The 16,211-nt window shown below is 37.0% G+C and overlaps 1 protein-coding gene across 15 annotated transcripts in view; it reads right to left on the bottom strand.

Annotated features, from left to right (window-relative positions):
- Window positions 1–16,211, bottom strand: part of LOC135833124 (myb-like protein AA) — a 342,443-nt gene that overhangs the window by 15,514 nt on the left and 310,718 nt on the right. For 12 of the 15 annotated variants that reach the window (XM_065346769.1, XM_065346765.1, XM_065346771.1 and 9 more), the window contains 8 exons: window positions 13,364–13,514; window positions 8,854–9,021; window positions 3,950–4,279; window positions 2,842–3,138; window positions 2,363–2,589; window positions 1,515–2,274; window positions 1,251–1,361; window positions 56–467 (listed from right to left, as the gene is read on the bottom strand). In XM_065346769.1, the coding sequence (XP_065202841.1) occupies window positions 56–467; window positions 1,251–1,361; window positions 1,515–2,274; window positions 2,363–2,589; window positions 2,842–3,138; window positions 3,950–4,279; window positions 8,854–9,021; window positions 13,364–13,514 (2,456 nt within the window). The remainder of the gene's footprint in view (window positions 1–55; window positions 468–1,250; window positions 1,362–1,514; window positions 2,275–2,362; window positions 2,590–2,841; window positions 3,139–3,949; window positions 4,280–8,853; window positions 9,022–13,363; window positions 13,515–16,211) is intronic. The other 3 variants (XM_065346761.1, XM_065346764.1, XM_065346772.1) reach the window with 1 other exon arrangement.

Genomic DNA, 16,211 nt, shown 5'->3' with positions numbered 1-16,211 from the left:
TTAGATTACGTGTTTCAAAGCACAAGTCCTTGTCATTCTCCTCGCGTACACTTACCAGAAGTCGTCGGTCGAGATACTGACGAGGCAGTGGTGATAACAATTTTTGGTAATCTATCCTGAGGTTTGGCTGAGATAACAGAAGGCGGAAGGTGTGGTATGGGTTCGGGCTTCTTGGAAGGTTCTTTGGCCAAGAGCTGTAAAAGCGTTTTATTCTTTTCGCGCAGCTTGCTGTTAGCAATCGAAACAGGCGGAGGAGGCGGTATCGAGTCCAGCTTCGAGTTCCGTTTTGACGGTATACCGTTCTCGTCCAATTCTTCGCTGGGTCGTTTACGAAGTCGCGAACCTCCCGGCGGAGACGATGGGCTGGACAGGAATCCTATACCTTCCAGTATAGTGTCCTCGTTTGGTATTCGATGGACGGATTGCTGCAACTGCTGGTGTACTTGTTGCTGATGTTGTAGCTCTTGCTGCGAGGGCAAAACAAAAAAAAGTGTGAAAACCCGTATTTTCGATAGAATAAATTCAAATTAATAATAAATGATTTTTCTCAATTCTAAATTCATGGCAACTAAGGACCAACACTCGAAAAAAAAACGATTGAATGAGTGTTGTTCCATCATTCATTTTTTGTGAATCACCCTAAACGAGAAGGTAATTGTGAAAGGGAATGTTTGAAATTACAATTCATAATCGCTCATTTTTAAAAGAAAAATTCACCCCGAATGATTTTTTTCATAATCACAAAAAAAAAAATAAATAAATACATAAATCGAGTAATTCATCTTCATTGGCGATAATTTTGATAACAGAGAAACGACGTGTTCGATTGGAGCAGAAATGAGCATTCATTATATCTAACTAGAGATAACTAACGTTGATAAGTACAAAGTTCAACATTTCACTACATGATAACATTGGTCGATTTGTACCGATGGGTTTGAGAAGATGGTGCGTATGATACACACGATCCCCTAAACATCGTTCGATAATATTCACTGAATTCCTGTTTTTCAGGACAGTCTTAGTAGATCTCACGAAAAACGTACACCAAATCATAGTTTTTTTTCTTCAAATTATTGCGTACGCGGTCGTAACGTCATCGTCAGAGCTGACCATGACACCAGCCGACGCAAACATCACAGAGAATAGCAAATACTGTACAATACGAACACTCTATAATAGGTTTTCTTCGCACAATCAGAAAACCTCAACTAAACGTAAAATTGAATTACACTCGAGATCATATTTACCTCCATCATCATCTGATTTCCATTTCCATCCTTAAGTATTTGATGTAAATATTCGGTGGTTTTCGTATCGGTGTCTTCGCTATCAGGTAATGGTTTCTTATTCAACAACTGCTACGAACAAATAAACAACAAATTACATAATGCCATCTACATAGAGGTGGTACTACGTCACATGTATAAAACGCAGCTAAGTGCACAGGCTCGTACGTACGACAACGGCATGCACATCGCGTCGAGCTCGAGCTTCTTAACCGAATAACTTACCGTTAAAAGCATGGTATTGGATCCACCGCCGCTTTTCTGATACGACGACGAATCGGAATTGCTGTTCATCGAAGACGGCGTAGTTACTCGACGCTGCTTCGGACTAGGTCCGGCGTCGGCACCGTCGATATCCATGACGCCTTCGGGAGGATTGAGTAAATTCTCTAATATCTGTTTGTTTCGGTTATTTTTCTGGTCGTCGTTGTCTTGCTGACTGTTGGATTTCTTGGTGGTCAATAGATTACGCAGTCTGGCTGACTCGCAGCTGTCGTTCATGTTATTCACTTCGGCCATAATCATATCTTTGTTGTCCTTCATGTCGTTGTCGAGCGGACTGAACGGTAACGATGCGCCAAACGGCGTCGAAGGCGCAGTAGGCGCCGGACTTGGGTGACTGAACATTGGACTAGGAGCCGAGTTCATGCTATGCCTGCTTTCCGGCCTATCGGACCACGGCGTTCTGTCTTCCATGTCGTAATCAGGTCTCGAAAAGAAATCAAAATCGTGCATGCTCATATCGGACATAGCCGAATAATCCGAATTGTTGTTATTGTTGTTGTTGTTATTATTATTATTGTTGTTGCTGCTGCTGCTGTTATTGTTATTATTATTATTAAGCGTCATAGCGTTCGAGTTATCCGGCGTGGTAACTGCGGATAGGCGTCCGTTTAACGCGTTCATCATCGGGCCGCCACCCAGCGAAGACGACTGGCGCGGATTCAGCGTTGCTGATTCGATCAATTGGCATACGTCGTTTTCGCTGTAATCAAAAAACATCGACATTGTTACAAAACCACGAATAATTGTCATCCCTAAACGCGGATTTCTCCAGTTGAAACTCAACCTACCTAATTATAGAATGCGCAGCCATAATAAAATCCGGCTCGCCGGATCCAGGGGTAGCTCTGAATAATCTAGAATTCGTTTGAATATGCAGGTATTTCTCCGGCGATATCATCAATCGGTAAATCTTACTAGTAGCTTTTTCATTTTGATGCACTTCTTTCAGATGAGAAGTTAAATTATACAAATCAGTTGTGTAACACAGCTCTTGGAGAGCTTTACCTTTTAAATCCTGAAACAAAATCAAATTCTCATCGTTAGAATCGCACGTATTCGAACTCGAACTACGAGCCAAGTAATCGCTTCGTTATTCGATACAGCAATTTGAAACCTCGAGAAGGAAGTTCGTTTCGAATTTGCTGAATCGTCAAACATGTTCTGAGAACTATTGGATTGTTTCGACCTCGTGTAATGGAAAACGCCACACAAAGGATCGAATAACGAAGGCATCGCTGGAGACATCGGCGATTGTTAAATTACGTACCTTATTTAAATATAACGAATACGTCGACGATACGCCGCTAGTATCGATACCGATGATCTTTCCCTGAGGATCTAATTTAGTCGTGAATTGTTCGACGGCTGGGCTCATATGTTTTTCGGTAGTCGGTATTCGTCTGGCTACGCAGATTAAACCTGGACCCATTTCGACGCACTCCGAACTAATTTCATTATTGCAGTTTCCGCCGTTGCTGCCCGATACGCCGTCACTTTTCAACAACGTCGATGAGATCTGAAACGAGACGTATGTGCCTTCTCCTTTCGATAATGTCGATGAGATCTGCAAAACGAGAGAACAAATATTTTAGTCATCGAGAAGTTCCACACATAGGACAAGGATAAATCTATAATTCGGTGACGAATAAAATCAAAGTTGAATCGTTAAGAGGGTTTAGTTTTACATGACATTCAATCATAGCTGAATGCAGAATTCATCAAAAGCTATTGATTAGTGAAAAATTTCCCCAACCCATGGTAATTACCGTAAATTATGCGCCAGTTTTCAGTTAAACTGTAATTATCGGAAATTCGTGGTAATTACCGTATTTCAATAGTAATTTGATGGTAATTATAGCACTAACACGGTAATCAGATTGTGATTACTGTATTAAACAATAACTGAATGTTATTTACCGTATTTTGACGGTAATTCGATGGTAATTACCATATCTAGACGGTAAACCTATGGTAATTACCGTATTCGGACGGTAATCGATGGTAATTACCGTATTTAGACGGAATTCGATGGTAATTACCGTATCTAGACGGTAATTTGATGGTATTTACCATAATTTGACCGTATTGAGATGGTAACAACCAAATTTTGACAGCAATTTCATGGCAAACACTATAATTTACCGTAAATTACGAGCAATTACCACACACTGATGCAATTCATAACAGAAAACGATTTTTTCTCTTTCTATACAAAAATTTTTATTGTTCGACATCCATCAAAATAAAGTCAAATTATCCTCTGTAACTAAGGAGGAGTTTCACAGCAGGGGTCTCGAGATAAAATGGTTAAATATCAATTTTTCGTCACCGACACTGAACATTGGCACCTTGAAACCTTCGAAAAATCAACTCACCTGCACTTGATCGTAATTACTGGTATGTTCTTTGTTATCGACGACCGATTCGTCGCTGTCGTCGGAATATTTAATCAAGAATTTGCAATTAAAAGGGCGATGTTTTGGCTGTTGATTAGCACCGCTGCCGGATCCGCTTTGAGACCAGTTTCCAACGGATGTAGGTAACAAGATGGTTGAGAATTTACCATGATCGTGAGGATGAATAATATTGTAAATATTCTTTCCTAATATTTCATCTTTACTGTATTTAATAAACTGCGAAACGTTATCAGTCACATACTCCACTTTTCCTTCCTGGTTCAAAAGGAACGCGAACCCCTCCAATGCCTGGAAAAATCACAAAGAAAAACAAACGTAATTTAATAACGATAATAATACATAGGTAGTTAGGTACACTAGATTTAGCCAAGTTATAACTAAGTAAACCTAACATCATGCTGACGATGACGACGGCGACATACACACGTAGCGAGGTATACGGTAACGGTACTTCTTTTCAAGCGAAATGTGCTCGACAGACAAAAAAAATTCCCATTAATGAAATACTATCCACCTTATACCCAGTCCAAGTCGGAAATAAAAACTCATAAAGCGTAAAATTACACGGCATTCGCGACATTATTATGTACGTACGAGATGGTTGTAGCTAGAGTACAAGTTGGTAAGTAAACAACGATTTAGAGGCAATTTTTTTTCTCTTTCGAATTCCTTGCCGAAAAAAAAATTCCGGTCATTAAGCGGTTTTCGACGTCATCGTTGATTTCGAGCAACGTTCACCTAATGGCGATCATTGTTTTGCCCAAGTTCCTTGGCACGACAACATCGACACGTCGTTAAAGAATTACAAAGAAGACAGAGAATCTGTCCTCTTTCTTCGCCTCACGTTGACAGAATTTTTTTCTCCTTTTCGTCGTAGAGTACAATAATTTTAATCGGTCGTTGTGCGCCTCGCTCTTCACCAGGTTCAAGTTGAATGAAACCTGTCCCGCGAACAACAATGTAATTTCCGCAACAAAGATATCATTTTTCCAAACACCTGCATCTGCGTTAGCTATAGGCCTGGTCGTATAGTAGTACACGCAAGCACTCTGGCACAGGTTGCCAAACATCCGAAAATTTCTACCACGTTGCTGAGTAGTAAGTAGTATGCCCAAGTGCCGAAGATTTTTTTACTCGATGTACCGGGTACGATCTTCGAAGCTGTTTCTTTCGCGTTCGCCGAGATTGTCGTTGAATCAGCGGCGCTCGTTGGTTCTGCGCGCATCCTTCCATCATTACGCTCTTCGCGTCTTCCTCCCTTTGCTCATTTCAACACGTTACTCTCTGCGACTGCCTGCGAGCTTCACTTCAGCTTTAGAGTTCGCTCTCTGGTCTTTGCATCGCAGTTCAAGGCGTACGTAGAAGGTACGCAGCTATGTACACACGAAAACCCGACCACGAGGACTGGTTTTCCAACCGATCTTCCACCACAAACACCATCGCGTCGACGTTCAGAGTTGTTCAACAAAAGTAAACATTGATCTTCGCATAGGTAGAGGTACATCGCGTACAAACACAACACATACGTTCACATCTACAAGGCACACTTCAAATCTGCCTTTTCTACACCATACAGCAAAGCAGTCAAGATCAACGCCATGAAAATTTCAACCAATAATTGTCTCAGCATCCGGAGAAAAGACTGCCTTCGCATAAAATATCCACAGGATACCAAGTTTTGATGAGCTGTCACGCCTTTCTTTCTATTCAAGATACAGACCACATTGAACTTCAGAATGACCCTTGAAAACAATTGTGAAAATCTTCAAAACCCTCGCTAGATCGATTTCAATAATCACGAGCAAATGATTCACCAAATTTTCCAGTTCCATTGATACACATTTATCCTAACAAATCATCGGTCATCTTCGCAAAAGGATTGATCCAGTGCCCGTAGGCATCGTGTTTTCGACGACATCTTCGTGGAAACGCGAAGCAGTCGTTCGGGGTCGATGCAGTACATTGTTACTGGGGAATTTCTCGACCACAAAACACAAAAAAGAAAAAAAATTTTCTTCAAGATATGGAGAAAAACACACAAACAGAACCACAAAACTGAAATTCGAGTCCTCAAAATTTTCTGAAGACCAGGCAGCGAATGTTTGATAAATTCGATCACAAAAATGAACGTTTTCTTCAGGTTTTTCCCCAAAAAATAAATGCTGTGCGGAATAGTGATTGTCAAATAAATTCAGGTTCCTAAATTTATGTAGTGATGATCCTTATGAGTTTTCTAACTCATAAGAATTACAATTTTGCCATTTTATAAAAATCAGTTCAAAAATCACAAAATTTCAAAATTTCACGATTTTCATCCCCTTTCTCTTCCTCCTTCTTACCTGCACTTTCAACACATGAGAAGGTTTCTTGAACTTTACAACGAAGTAATCTAATCAGCAAAAAAAAACACGACTTTTGGCAGGATATTACAAAAAAAAATATTTTTTTAGCAATTTTGACGAAAATCGGAAGCTTTTGACAATTTTGGCAAAAACAAAAATTTCCAAACAAATGTGACAAAACTTGGACTTTTTTGGAAATTATTTTTTGACAATTGTGAGTGTGACCAAAATTTGACGTTTTCGACAATCAAAGCAAAAATTATGACGTAGAAGTTTTTGAAAGTGATGGCAAAAAACAGAACTTTTTTTGGCAATTTCCTAAGAAATGAGGCTTTTTGTAGCAGTTTTGACAGAAATTGACAGCTTTTTACAATTTCGGCAAAATCCAGGATTTTTTATCGATTTTAGCAAAAATCAAAAATTTTAGGGCAATTTTAATACAAACCGGACTTTTTTTTAGCAATTGTTGGAAAATCAGGATTTTTCGGGCAATGATAGCACAAATCAGACATTTTTGGCAATTACGACAAATACATATCAAGACTTTTTGGATGTTTTTGCAAAAAAGTAGAACTTCTCAATCATTTTGACAAAATCCAGGATTTTTTGACGATTTTGGAAAAAACATGACTTTTTTTGGAAATTTGGTATTACATACCTACGTACAAAAATCAGCATTTTTTAGAGCAATTATCACCAAAATCAGACTTTTTTTTTTTGAGAATTCAGACAAAAATCTAAGACATTTCGGATGTATGTATTGGCAAAAAACAAGACCTTCAGAGATCCCCCCCTCCAAATCAAGCTGACAACCCCCCAAACATTTTTCAATCAACTTGAACCAGAACAACACCTTTGTATCCTCACAAAATCGATCAATCAGTTGAAAATGTCAACGAAAAATATTCAGATATCTAACCAGACATTCGTCTACGAGGTGTCATCTTGTTTCTTTTTCTATTTTACGACCACTGTAAATCGTTTCTCTCACGAGTTAAAAGCACCTTGATCTACCTATAACTAGTGCTGCGAAATCAACATCAGTGAAAGTGGTTAGAGGTGTGCGGTTTGGTTTTTTTTCGCATATATGCGTAAGTATATTTTCATATGTTGTAGTAATTTGCCGTCCGCATACTCCTACGAGGTATCACGCGCTGATCTGCTTCCGTTTTGTCTCGTTTCTCGTATACCTATAGCTGTGTAGATGCTGATTTATAGCCTAGTGTGGCTCCACGACGATGTCTCAAGCTACCAGCGGGGAGAAAAGTACAGGTAAAAAAATACACATGTAACGGGTTCGTTAAATGAGAGATCGTCGACGACAAATTGAACAGAGACACTTTCAACACTGCTAACGAAAATTAGTGTGATGATAATTTGGTCCAAAAAATAATTCCAATCGAAAAAAGCGTCCGCACCGTACATTAAAATTCAACCATCACAAAAACCTAGACATCAGAAAAATATTCCTACACTTGGTGACTTGGCAACACAGCCTGTTTTCCTCCACATCACGTAATATACCGTTACTCTCAACGATACCCCTGACTAAGGAACTAAATACCAGGTATGGAAATACGCCATCTTTGGATATAGATTTCGTAGTTTTGACGGTGATGTGATTTTTTCATTTCAGTCATATAAAGAAATGAAATCAAAAAAATGGTGGGAAAATGTTTATTTTGTGTATTAAAATGAATATGAAGTAAAAAAATAATGTAAATTGGCGGTATTATTAATAAATTGAGTCCTTAAAATTTTTTTTCTATATCCAAAGATGGCGTATTTCCATACCTGGTATTTAGTTCCTTACCCTGACTAATCAAAATTCTCCCATTTTACGAGTACCATCAACTTGAACAAAAATTCTTGAAAATCCTCGATCTCGCGACAACTTCGCTAGGAAATTTCCAGTCGATGACTCACTCCTACGTTGAAATGAACCGTTTTCCCAACACCACCGGTTCACGTATTCGAATAACAAACCGAGCAAATAATATTTCACCCAAGTCCTCTCTTTCATAAACCAACCCACAATCACTTTTCTTCTCACAAATAGCACTCTCATCATCTCTCGAAAAAAATTCCACCTCGTTGAAACTCGAATGGAAAAAAAAATCACCCGGGGAACCCACTCGATAATCAAAGATGCAATCAATTTTCATCGTTCAATCGTCGAAATCACTTCCAACTCTTCTTCGCCTTCCACCTGACACGTCAATCCATCCGGAACCCGAATAAAAATGAAAAAAATTTCTTCATCATATCACGCTTGATTCTATATATTATTGTATCGTCATTATACGTCCCTTTTTTCGGCCTGCCCTGCCCTGCCCTCCTCCAGTACGCCGACCAGATTACGTTACTACGCGCATAATCACCGTCACATCGACCACCTGCTTAATTTGATACTCCTATACATGAAAAATGAAGAGGAGGACGGTGCCACCTGAGAAATGGCAGCCGTATACAGCATCATATACACAAATATAAGTATTTGGATATTTTTCGTGTACTCACTTCTAATAATAAAGGACCGAAAACCGCCTGAGATAATACTGTAGGTTTTGAAGATGAAACTTCGCCTTGCTGAATATCATCCGTACTAACAACGCTCTGTTGATTCGGCTGGTTTTGTTGCTGTTGCAGCTCTTGCCCTTGTTGTTGTTGCTGTTTAATGTTACGAATCTGGCAAACAGAACGATGAAAAATTATTATACGAGTACACGAATCGCCTCCATGTATCGGTACATAAAGCAAGCTATAATTATCATTATTACAGAGAAAAAAAAACATCGCATCGTTCGAATATCTGTAAGAAAACTATCGAGGGAAGAGGGAGGGCGAAAGAGATGGAAATACCAGAAAAATAATTGTCATAAATATAATGACACACTGAATGTTGTAGCCAGATACCTAGTACCTACATATACATTTATGGAGAAATAGTAGTAGGTAAAAAGCAACTAGTCGAGTCAACTTTACGAGAAGTACGCTCCGCACCGGTATCATACGTATCGAATTCACTCCTTAATTACCCCCGTATAAAAAAATAGGCATAAGCCGGCGTGAATTTTTAATTAAAAAATAAAAAAAATACTCCACTGCCACTACCACCTGAATCTATCTAATTAAAAACGATTCTCGCTGCTCGTAGATATAGACCGCCATCACAACCAGTCAGATAAATAATTCAAATTATACAATATTTCTCTATTCGGCCCTTTTAGACAGATAAACGCGTTCGTTTTTCGTTCGTTTTATTATACTGTGTAATAGGTAAAGGTGGTGTAGGTGGATTTATGAAATATTTTGGCCCGGCTACCTGCGCTTCTTCGTGTGTAGTACGTGGTTATGAGATTTCGTTAATTACTAATTTAATATACTCATCTTGAACGGTTCGGAGGCGAAGTGAAATATTTTCATTTGATAACGAAAATATACGGTGAATTATACGCGGATTCGTAAAGCTAATCGTGAAATAACAAATTGAAATTTTTCGATCGAAATTAATTTTGGGATAGATCGAATTACTTCAGTTCAATTTTGTAAAAATCATCTTTTCGTCACAGAAAAGAACAGCGAGGATAGTTAAGCACAGATTTGTAATTCAATTATTTTCCGGTTCAATTTTTATTTTTATTTTTTTCCAGAAGTTATCGCGAATGAGACGAAGAAACGCTGCGACCAACGACTGCAAAAGCGTCCTTCTACAGAGAGAGTAATTTGAAACATCGGTTTCGATCGCAATCATGACATTTTTAGAAAATTTACGCAATCCAGGTGGCTCTCGAACAGCAAGCATTCGAACAACCGGTACATACTTTACCATTTGAATTTGTTCATCGCCCCCTGCTTTCCTTCTAAAAAAATGTCCTTGATCTTCTCTTTAAAAAGAAAAAATTTTGCGTCACAAATGAGGAGTAGAATAGCAAAAAGCAACAGGTGTTTTTTTGCTAATCTACTTCCACAAATATGATCTTACGTTTAAAAACCGAAGTTCATTTGATAAGAAAAAAATGGACTAGTGAATTACACATAATAATATGAACGGTTCGCGGAAAGAACGAATGAGTCATTTCTTCACATTTGACATTGTCATTTCATTTCTAAGTGAAATTTTTAATGAAGAATTTCAACAGAGTGGCCATTTTCTGCATTATTAATAGCCATCAAAGATATGAAAATTTTCACTTTTATTCGCAATCAACTTGGTTCACTTTTCCCCTTTCCCAATATCTGTTAATTTTCTTCATCAGTCAAAGTCGTATTTTTGGAAAATTCGAATAGCTCGCGTAACTTTACCTTTTTTTTAATGATTCCACTAATCATGCACAAGTAAGCCATTCAAATTAAATTAAATTTATTCAATACGAAACTGGCATCATACGTTGAGTTTTCAAGAGACAACAAGAAACAAGCAACAAGCAAAAAATTTAAATCTAATTAAAAATAAATACGTCGAAAAATTTATTTTCCACCCAAAAATGACTCATCAGATTTTGTATTTAATGAGTCAAATCACTTCAATATTCACTGTTTCAAGTACAATTTTGATAAAATACTTGGAAACGCTTACAGCAAGATGAAAAAAATATCCATTAGGTCTGATTGGATTCAACATTTTTTTCTCCCTCATTCACTACATGCACTGATAGGTATTATTAGAGCCAAATGTCACAATTTTACAACCTCTTAGGGTAGACGAGGGGATGATTTCGAAACATTGGATTTTCACACTTTTTGGCCAGATCTTGGCATTTTGCTGTCGGTAATGAAATATATTTTCGGTTCTGATAGCACTGAATTTTTTGATTTTTTTAGATTTATACCACTATGATAATCATCATAATGCAAATCGAAATAATTTGATCCGCTGGATCCAAATCTGACAATTGAATAAACTGTTGGTCGAAGGGGACTGTTCCTAGGCAGAAAATATCGTAAGAATCGTAAGCCCAACCGCAGAAAAATTTCATTATTTTTTAATACTTGTCAAATTTGGCTCAGCTAAAATAACAAAATTTGAAAAAAAAATTGCGGTAACTTCTCGAATTAATTTGGTGGTAATTTTCAGTAGTTTAAGAGCTTCTGGGAAATCTTTGAATTTTCTCGATTTCAAAACATTCCACGAAAAGACCCAAATGAAATCCAGCACCTACGAGAACTCACAGTAATGGCCTTGGCCTATTTCATCGATTCAAACAAAAACAATTTCTCAAAATCTGATTTGATTAACTAAAAAAAATCAAGTTTTCAGGGCATCTCTGCATTTTCAAAATATTTTAATGAGGTACATACGATTTTTAATATTCGCCCCCCCCCCTTATCCATGCCCTTCTATTCCTCTTTCATCATTTTATTCAAAAGAACGAGAAAATTGTCAAAAAAAAATTCACACGACTACTAACAAGGTATTTTATTGAAATCCAAAGTGAAGAGATTTTTGTGATTTTTGGGCTAATTTTTTGAATTGAAAAAATTCGATGCAATGACCCGCAAAATTTTCATTTTTTTCCTTACTCAAGATTTTGTGAAATTCTCACTGTTTTTCAATTATCATTTTTCAGAATTTTTTATTAAAAAAGTCAAGTGGCTCAATTGGCACATATTTCTAAGTCTAAAAATCCGACAACGGCTCCAGAACAGCTTAAGCCTTCTATTACCAATCGATTCGGAATTCATGAGAGGTTCGAAATAAGGTATACTTACATATGTACAAAACCGAATGTTAGCTTTCTACCCGAAAATGATTAAATGTTGATTCTTAAACGAGGAACTTTCTGAATTTGGATGTACAAATTGCCAGATAGAATATTTTTGGATTTTTTTTTCAATCTGATCCATCCATAAGTTCTTCTGTTAATTGAGATTTCTGTTTTCCAAAAACTCCTCGTATTTCTCTATACACACCTATTGTAGAAACGGGAAGAGAAAGATGAAAGGGAGAATTCAGCGTTTTCATGTCATCAAGATTACAGGATAAAATTTCGAGCTGCCTAAGTTGATTCTTCGATTTTTGGGAAATTTTTGAAAATTGTGGAAATAGTCCATTTTTGAGCCGATCTGAAGCCTTCAGCAAAGGTTAGCGATTCTCAAGCATACTAAAAAGTGGGATCGACTACAAACAATATACAATTTTGGAATTATATTTTTTCAGAACTTGAGATTACATATTAGCAAATATCACCTCATCCCTTCAGATTTCTAATGTCTGACTTATCGTTCTATCGAATTTTTAGCTGCCAAATTTGTTTACAACGCCTTCTGGAGCAATTTTAAATTGCGGGAGTAAAGTCAACTTTTGCTGGAAGCTCCAAATTGCCTCGAAAATGGTGGCAATCAACTCAGGAAGGGGGCGACTATAGAGCATATACGAATACACCGATTTCCAGATTTTCATCTCCTTGATATAAAATAATAATGCACTTATCAGAAATCGAAGAATCAACTTCGACATCTCAAAATTTGGTTCAGAGGTCTGGGTGACATGCTCTTTCAAAAAGACAAATTTCAGATACCTAAGTCGAAGTTGATGGTTTGAAAAACTTCAATTTTTATGATTTGTGGTGTGGACGAAATTACTCGATTGTGCTGTTCAGCCAAAATATACGAAAAATTTTCGTTCTTTGTAAAATCTACCGCATGTTTTACGTACGTGAAATTATTATTAACGACGTACTAAACTATAACGTAAGAAAGGCATATTTTGTACGCACACGTGCACTACATATGCGTGAGTATTCCATTTCATCACCGGGAACACCATACGTACAAAATCTACTTGGATAGGGTGCCTTCATAGTGTACTCGCCTATCGCTTTCCCTACACACACACACTTCAAAAACTAAAAGAAAAAAAATGAAAAAAAGAGCATATTTTAATGTATCTACTCTCTTTGCGCACCACAACATACACATTACCCAGTACCCACATGCTCCATCATCATTTTCAGAAACGCGAATAACAAAGTACAACTATAACTACAAGATAAGAAGTACGAGTACGCATATGGCAGCCATATATTACCTGATGGACAGTTTCTTGTAGGATGGCACACTTGTCCGGCTTCACAGACAAGGAGTTCATGTCCGAAAAGCTGACGGAGATTAACTCGGCCAGCTCTTCTATAAAGATATTCTCTTGTTCTCGGCGACGTTTTTCATTAAGGCACTTATTTCTGTAACACAACCATAAAGAAAAACACACATTAGTACACAACGTATACTCAACTCACATCGTAGGTATAGTACATAAAATGGAGGCGAAAAAAATATTATACGTATAAAAACTAGTTATACTACACTACACAAATAAGATACACGTATAAGATACCGTGTGGCTTTGGCTATAATACGAGTATATGGCGAGCAACATAAGCACACAGTGGAAATGAAAAATATAATACCTATAATATGATTTACAGGTAAAATAATAAATCATTGTACAGCCCATATTGAGCGCTCCGAGTCATATCGCGTAAGTATCTACCGGGCGTTTTCTTTGCTGGCGTGTTTATCGATTATAATAAAGTAGGCACTCGAAAATTATCGTGTTTCTTGGCCAAATTCAGAACCACACCAAAAGAGACACAGCAAGTTGGTCTGCCTTGAGAGAGGTAGGTAGGTGCATTATTCAAATCATAATACATTATTACAACGATATTTAGTGATATTGATTGCCATCAGAACAGGTAGTTGGTAGTTGGAAAACCGAGCCACGCGAATGTGGTAGGTAATCAAAAATAATGATACGTATTTCAACGATGATACTCAAGTTGGTATTTTGAAACACGAATTTGAATTCTTTTCTACCGAAATCTTTTTCATTTTATTGAATGGCACTAAAATTTACAGTATTTTGGAGTAAAAATGATAATTTTTGGAAACATGAACATAATTTTGAGCTAAAACAGTAAAAAAATCAGAATGTCAAAATTCTTAAAAATAAATAAGGATTTCTGAAAATTTTCTGACTTCTTCTCATCCCTTTTTCTATTTATAGAAAAATCAAACCGACCATTTTGCGGCACGAACTTCTCTTGCGATAAAATTTGATTCCCCATGAAAAAATCCTGAGCATTTCAGAAGGACCCCTTCCATCATTTCCCAATTTTAAAAAAAAAGTCCGACATAATGTCAGAAAATCAATGAATTTTCCCCTAAATTTTCAAAAAGATCGGTTGATTTTCTTCCATTGAGAAAGGCCATAATTTCAAAATGAAAGTTATCTGATGAAATAAGGGCCCCTTCCAGAAAAATTACAGACAGGTGTCTTTTATTGAAATTTCGCCAAAATCAATAATTAAGTACTAATTTTTCTGAAATTGCAAAATAAGATGTACATATTTCTAGTTGATATTAGTCTAAACATGAATTTTAACCTTGTAGGTAACCCGAGAAGGGGACCAAGGGTTCCCAAAATCGACCAAAATTGATCACTTGAAGCAAGAAAAATCGTGAAAAAGTCAGGTTTTTGCATTTGTGAAGATCTTGCACCTACATAAAAATTTTTGAAAAACTTTATGCTGCACATGAAGGTAATATTCACAATACGTATTTTTCTTGTGATTGCATCTTTGAAAGAAATTGCCAAAAGCTCTTTTGAAAACCTAAAAATGCGCACGCATTTTACTAAAAACATGAGTTTGAAAAGATTTCAAAAAATTTCCATGAATAACCCTTGAAAGTGTCCAGCATCTCTGAAAGTTTGAGAAAATTCGGTTGAAAACTGCCAAAGAGAGAAATTTTCAACAGAAACGTTAATTTCACTCCATTTGGAAGGGTCAGTGCCACTTTGACTTATTGTTCACATCCAAAATTTCGTTTTGGAAATCCTCAATTTGAAAAATGAAAGATGACTCAAATTCATTTTTCAAATCTAATCCTTCTCTTATGAAATTAATAGAAATTTATTCGTTAAACTTCTATAGCACGTCGAAGGGTTAAAATGACTTAAAATTTGAATCAAATTATTCTCATCTTATTTTTCTCTCCCCACGACTCAAATTGTATCACTTCCATTGAAATCACCCAACAAGAAACCATGAACTTTTCAACTCTGAGAACCCCTAACTCTAACATGAAAAAAACACACATAAAAACCATTCAGCTACCGATCACTTTTCGTCGGTTGAAATCTCATCGGATCCAACCACTTTCCTGCTACCTCTCCAGAAATCTCTAGATGATCAGACTTAATCAACTAAAATGAATAAAAGATCCAACGGCGATAGCGAAATTATGCACCGGTGCGGTATTTGGCAACTTTTCGAAGACTGGTTTATCAATTCATTTTGAAACGTCCCGTGGTCGATGGATGACTTCGACAATGAATGGTACACTTATGGCTTAACATTCGGCAATTCATATGTATTATCGAATCGCACCTATCTTGGCATATTGCACATGATAAAGCTATAGCTTGGCAGCCATCACTCTGTCATCGTTATTCGTCTTTCTGCTCTATGTATATCGTTATTGTAATACGATAATACTGCATTTATTATAACATTACCTATCTATGAATATGTATTTTAATCGGTCAAGCTTGGGCATGTATATTTCTATCTATAGTATAGGTACTATTCTCGTACTCGTACAGCATTATACATTATTATAAGTCAACTCTTTCTCTCTCTCTTATACTTTTTCTTTCTCCTTCATTCTACGATCCACCTCTATAGTAAACCAGAACGTACCTCTATATAGCAGACAAGATAGCATACCTCATCCATAGGTATAACATTAACGCATAATAATACCAAATCATTTTACACACTTACACATAGACACACAAAAGTTATACAATAACACAACGTTACCAAGCGAGAGGCATCGCGATTCTTCCATATTATTATACAATAGCCTCTTCTTCT

The sequence above is a fragment of the Planococcus citri genome, chromosome 1 (genome assembly GCF_950023065.1).
Source record: "Planococcus citri chromosome 1, ihPlaCitr1.1, whole genome shotgun sequence".
In the NCBI taxonomy this organism is placed as follows: Eukaryota; Metazoa; Arthropoda; class Insecta; order Hemiptera; family Pseudococcidae; genus Planococcus; species Planococcus citri.
The sequence above is the reverse complement of the archived record's forward strand: the minus strand, read 5'-3'. Positions and strand labels throughout refer to the sequence as shown.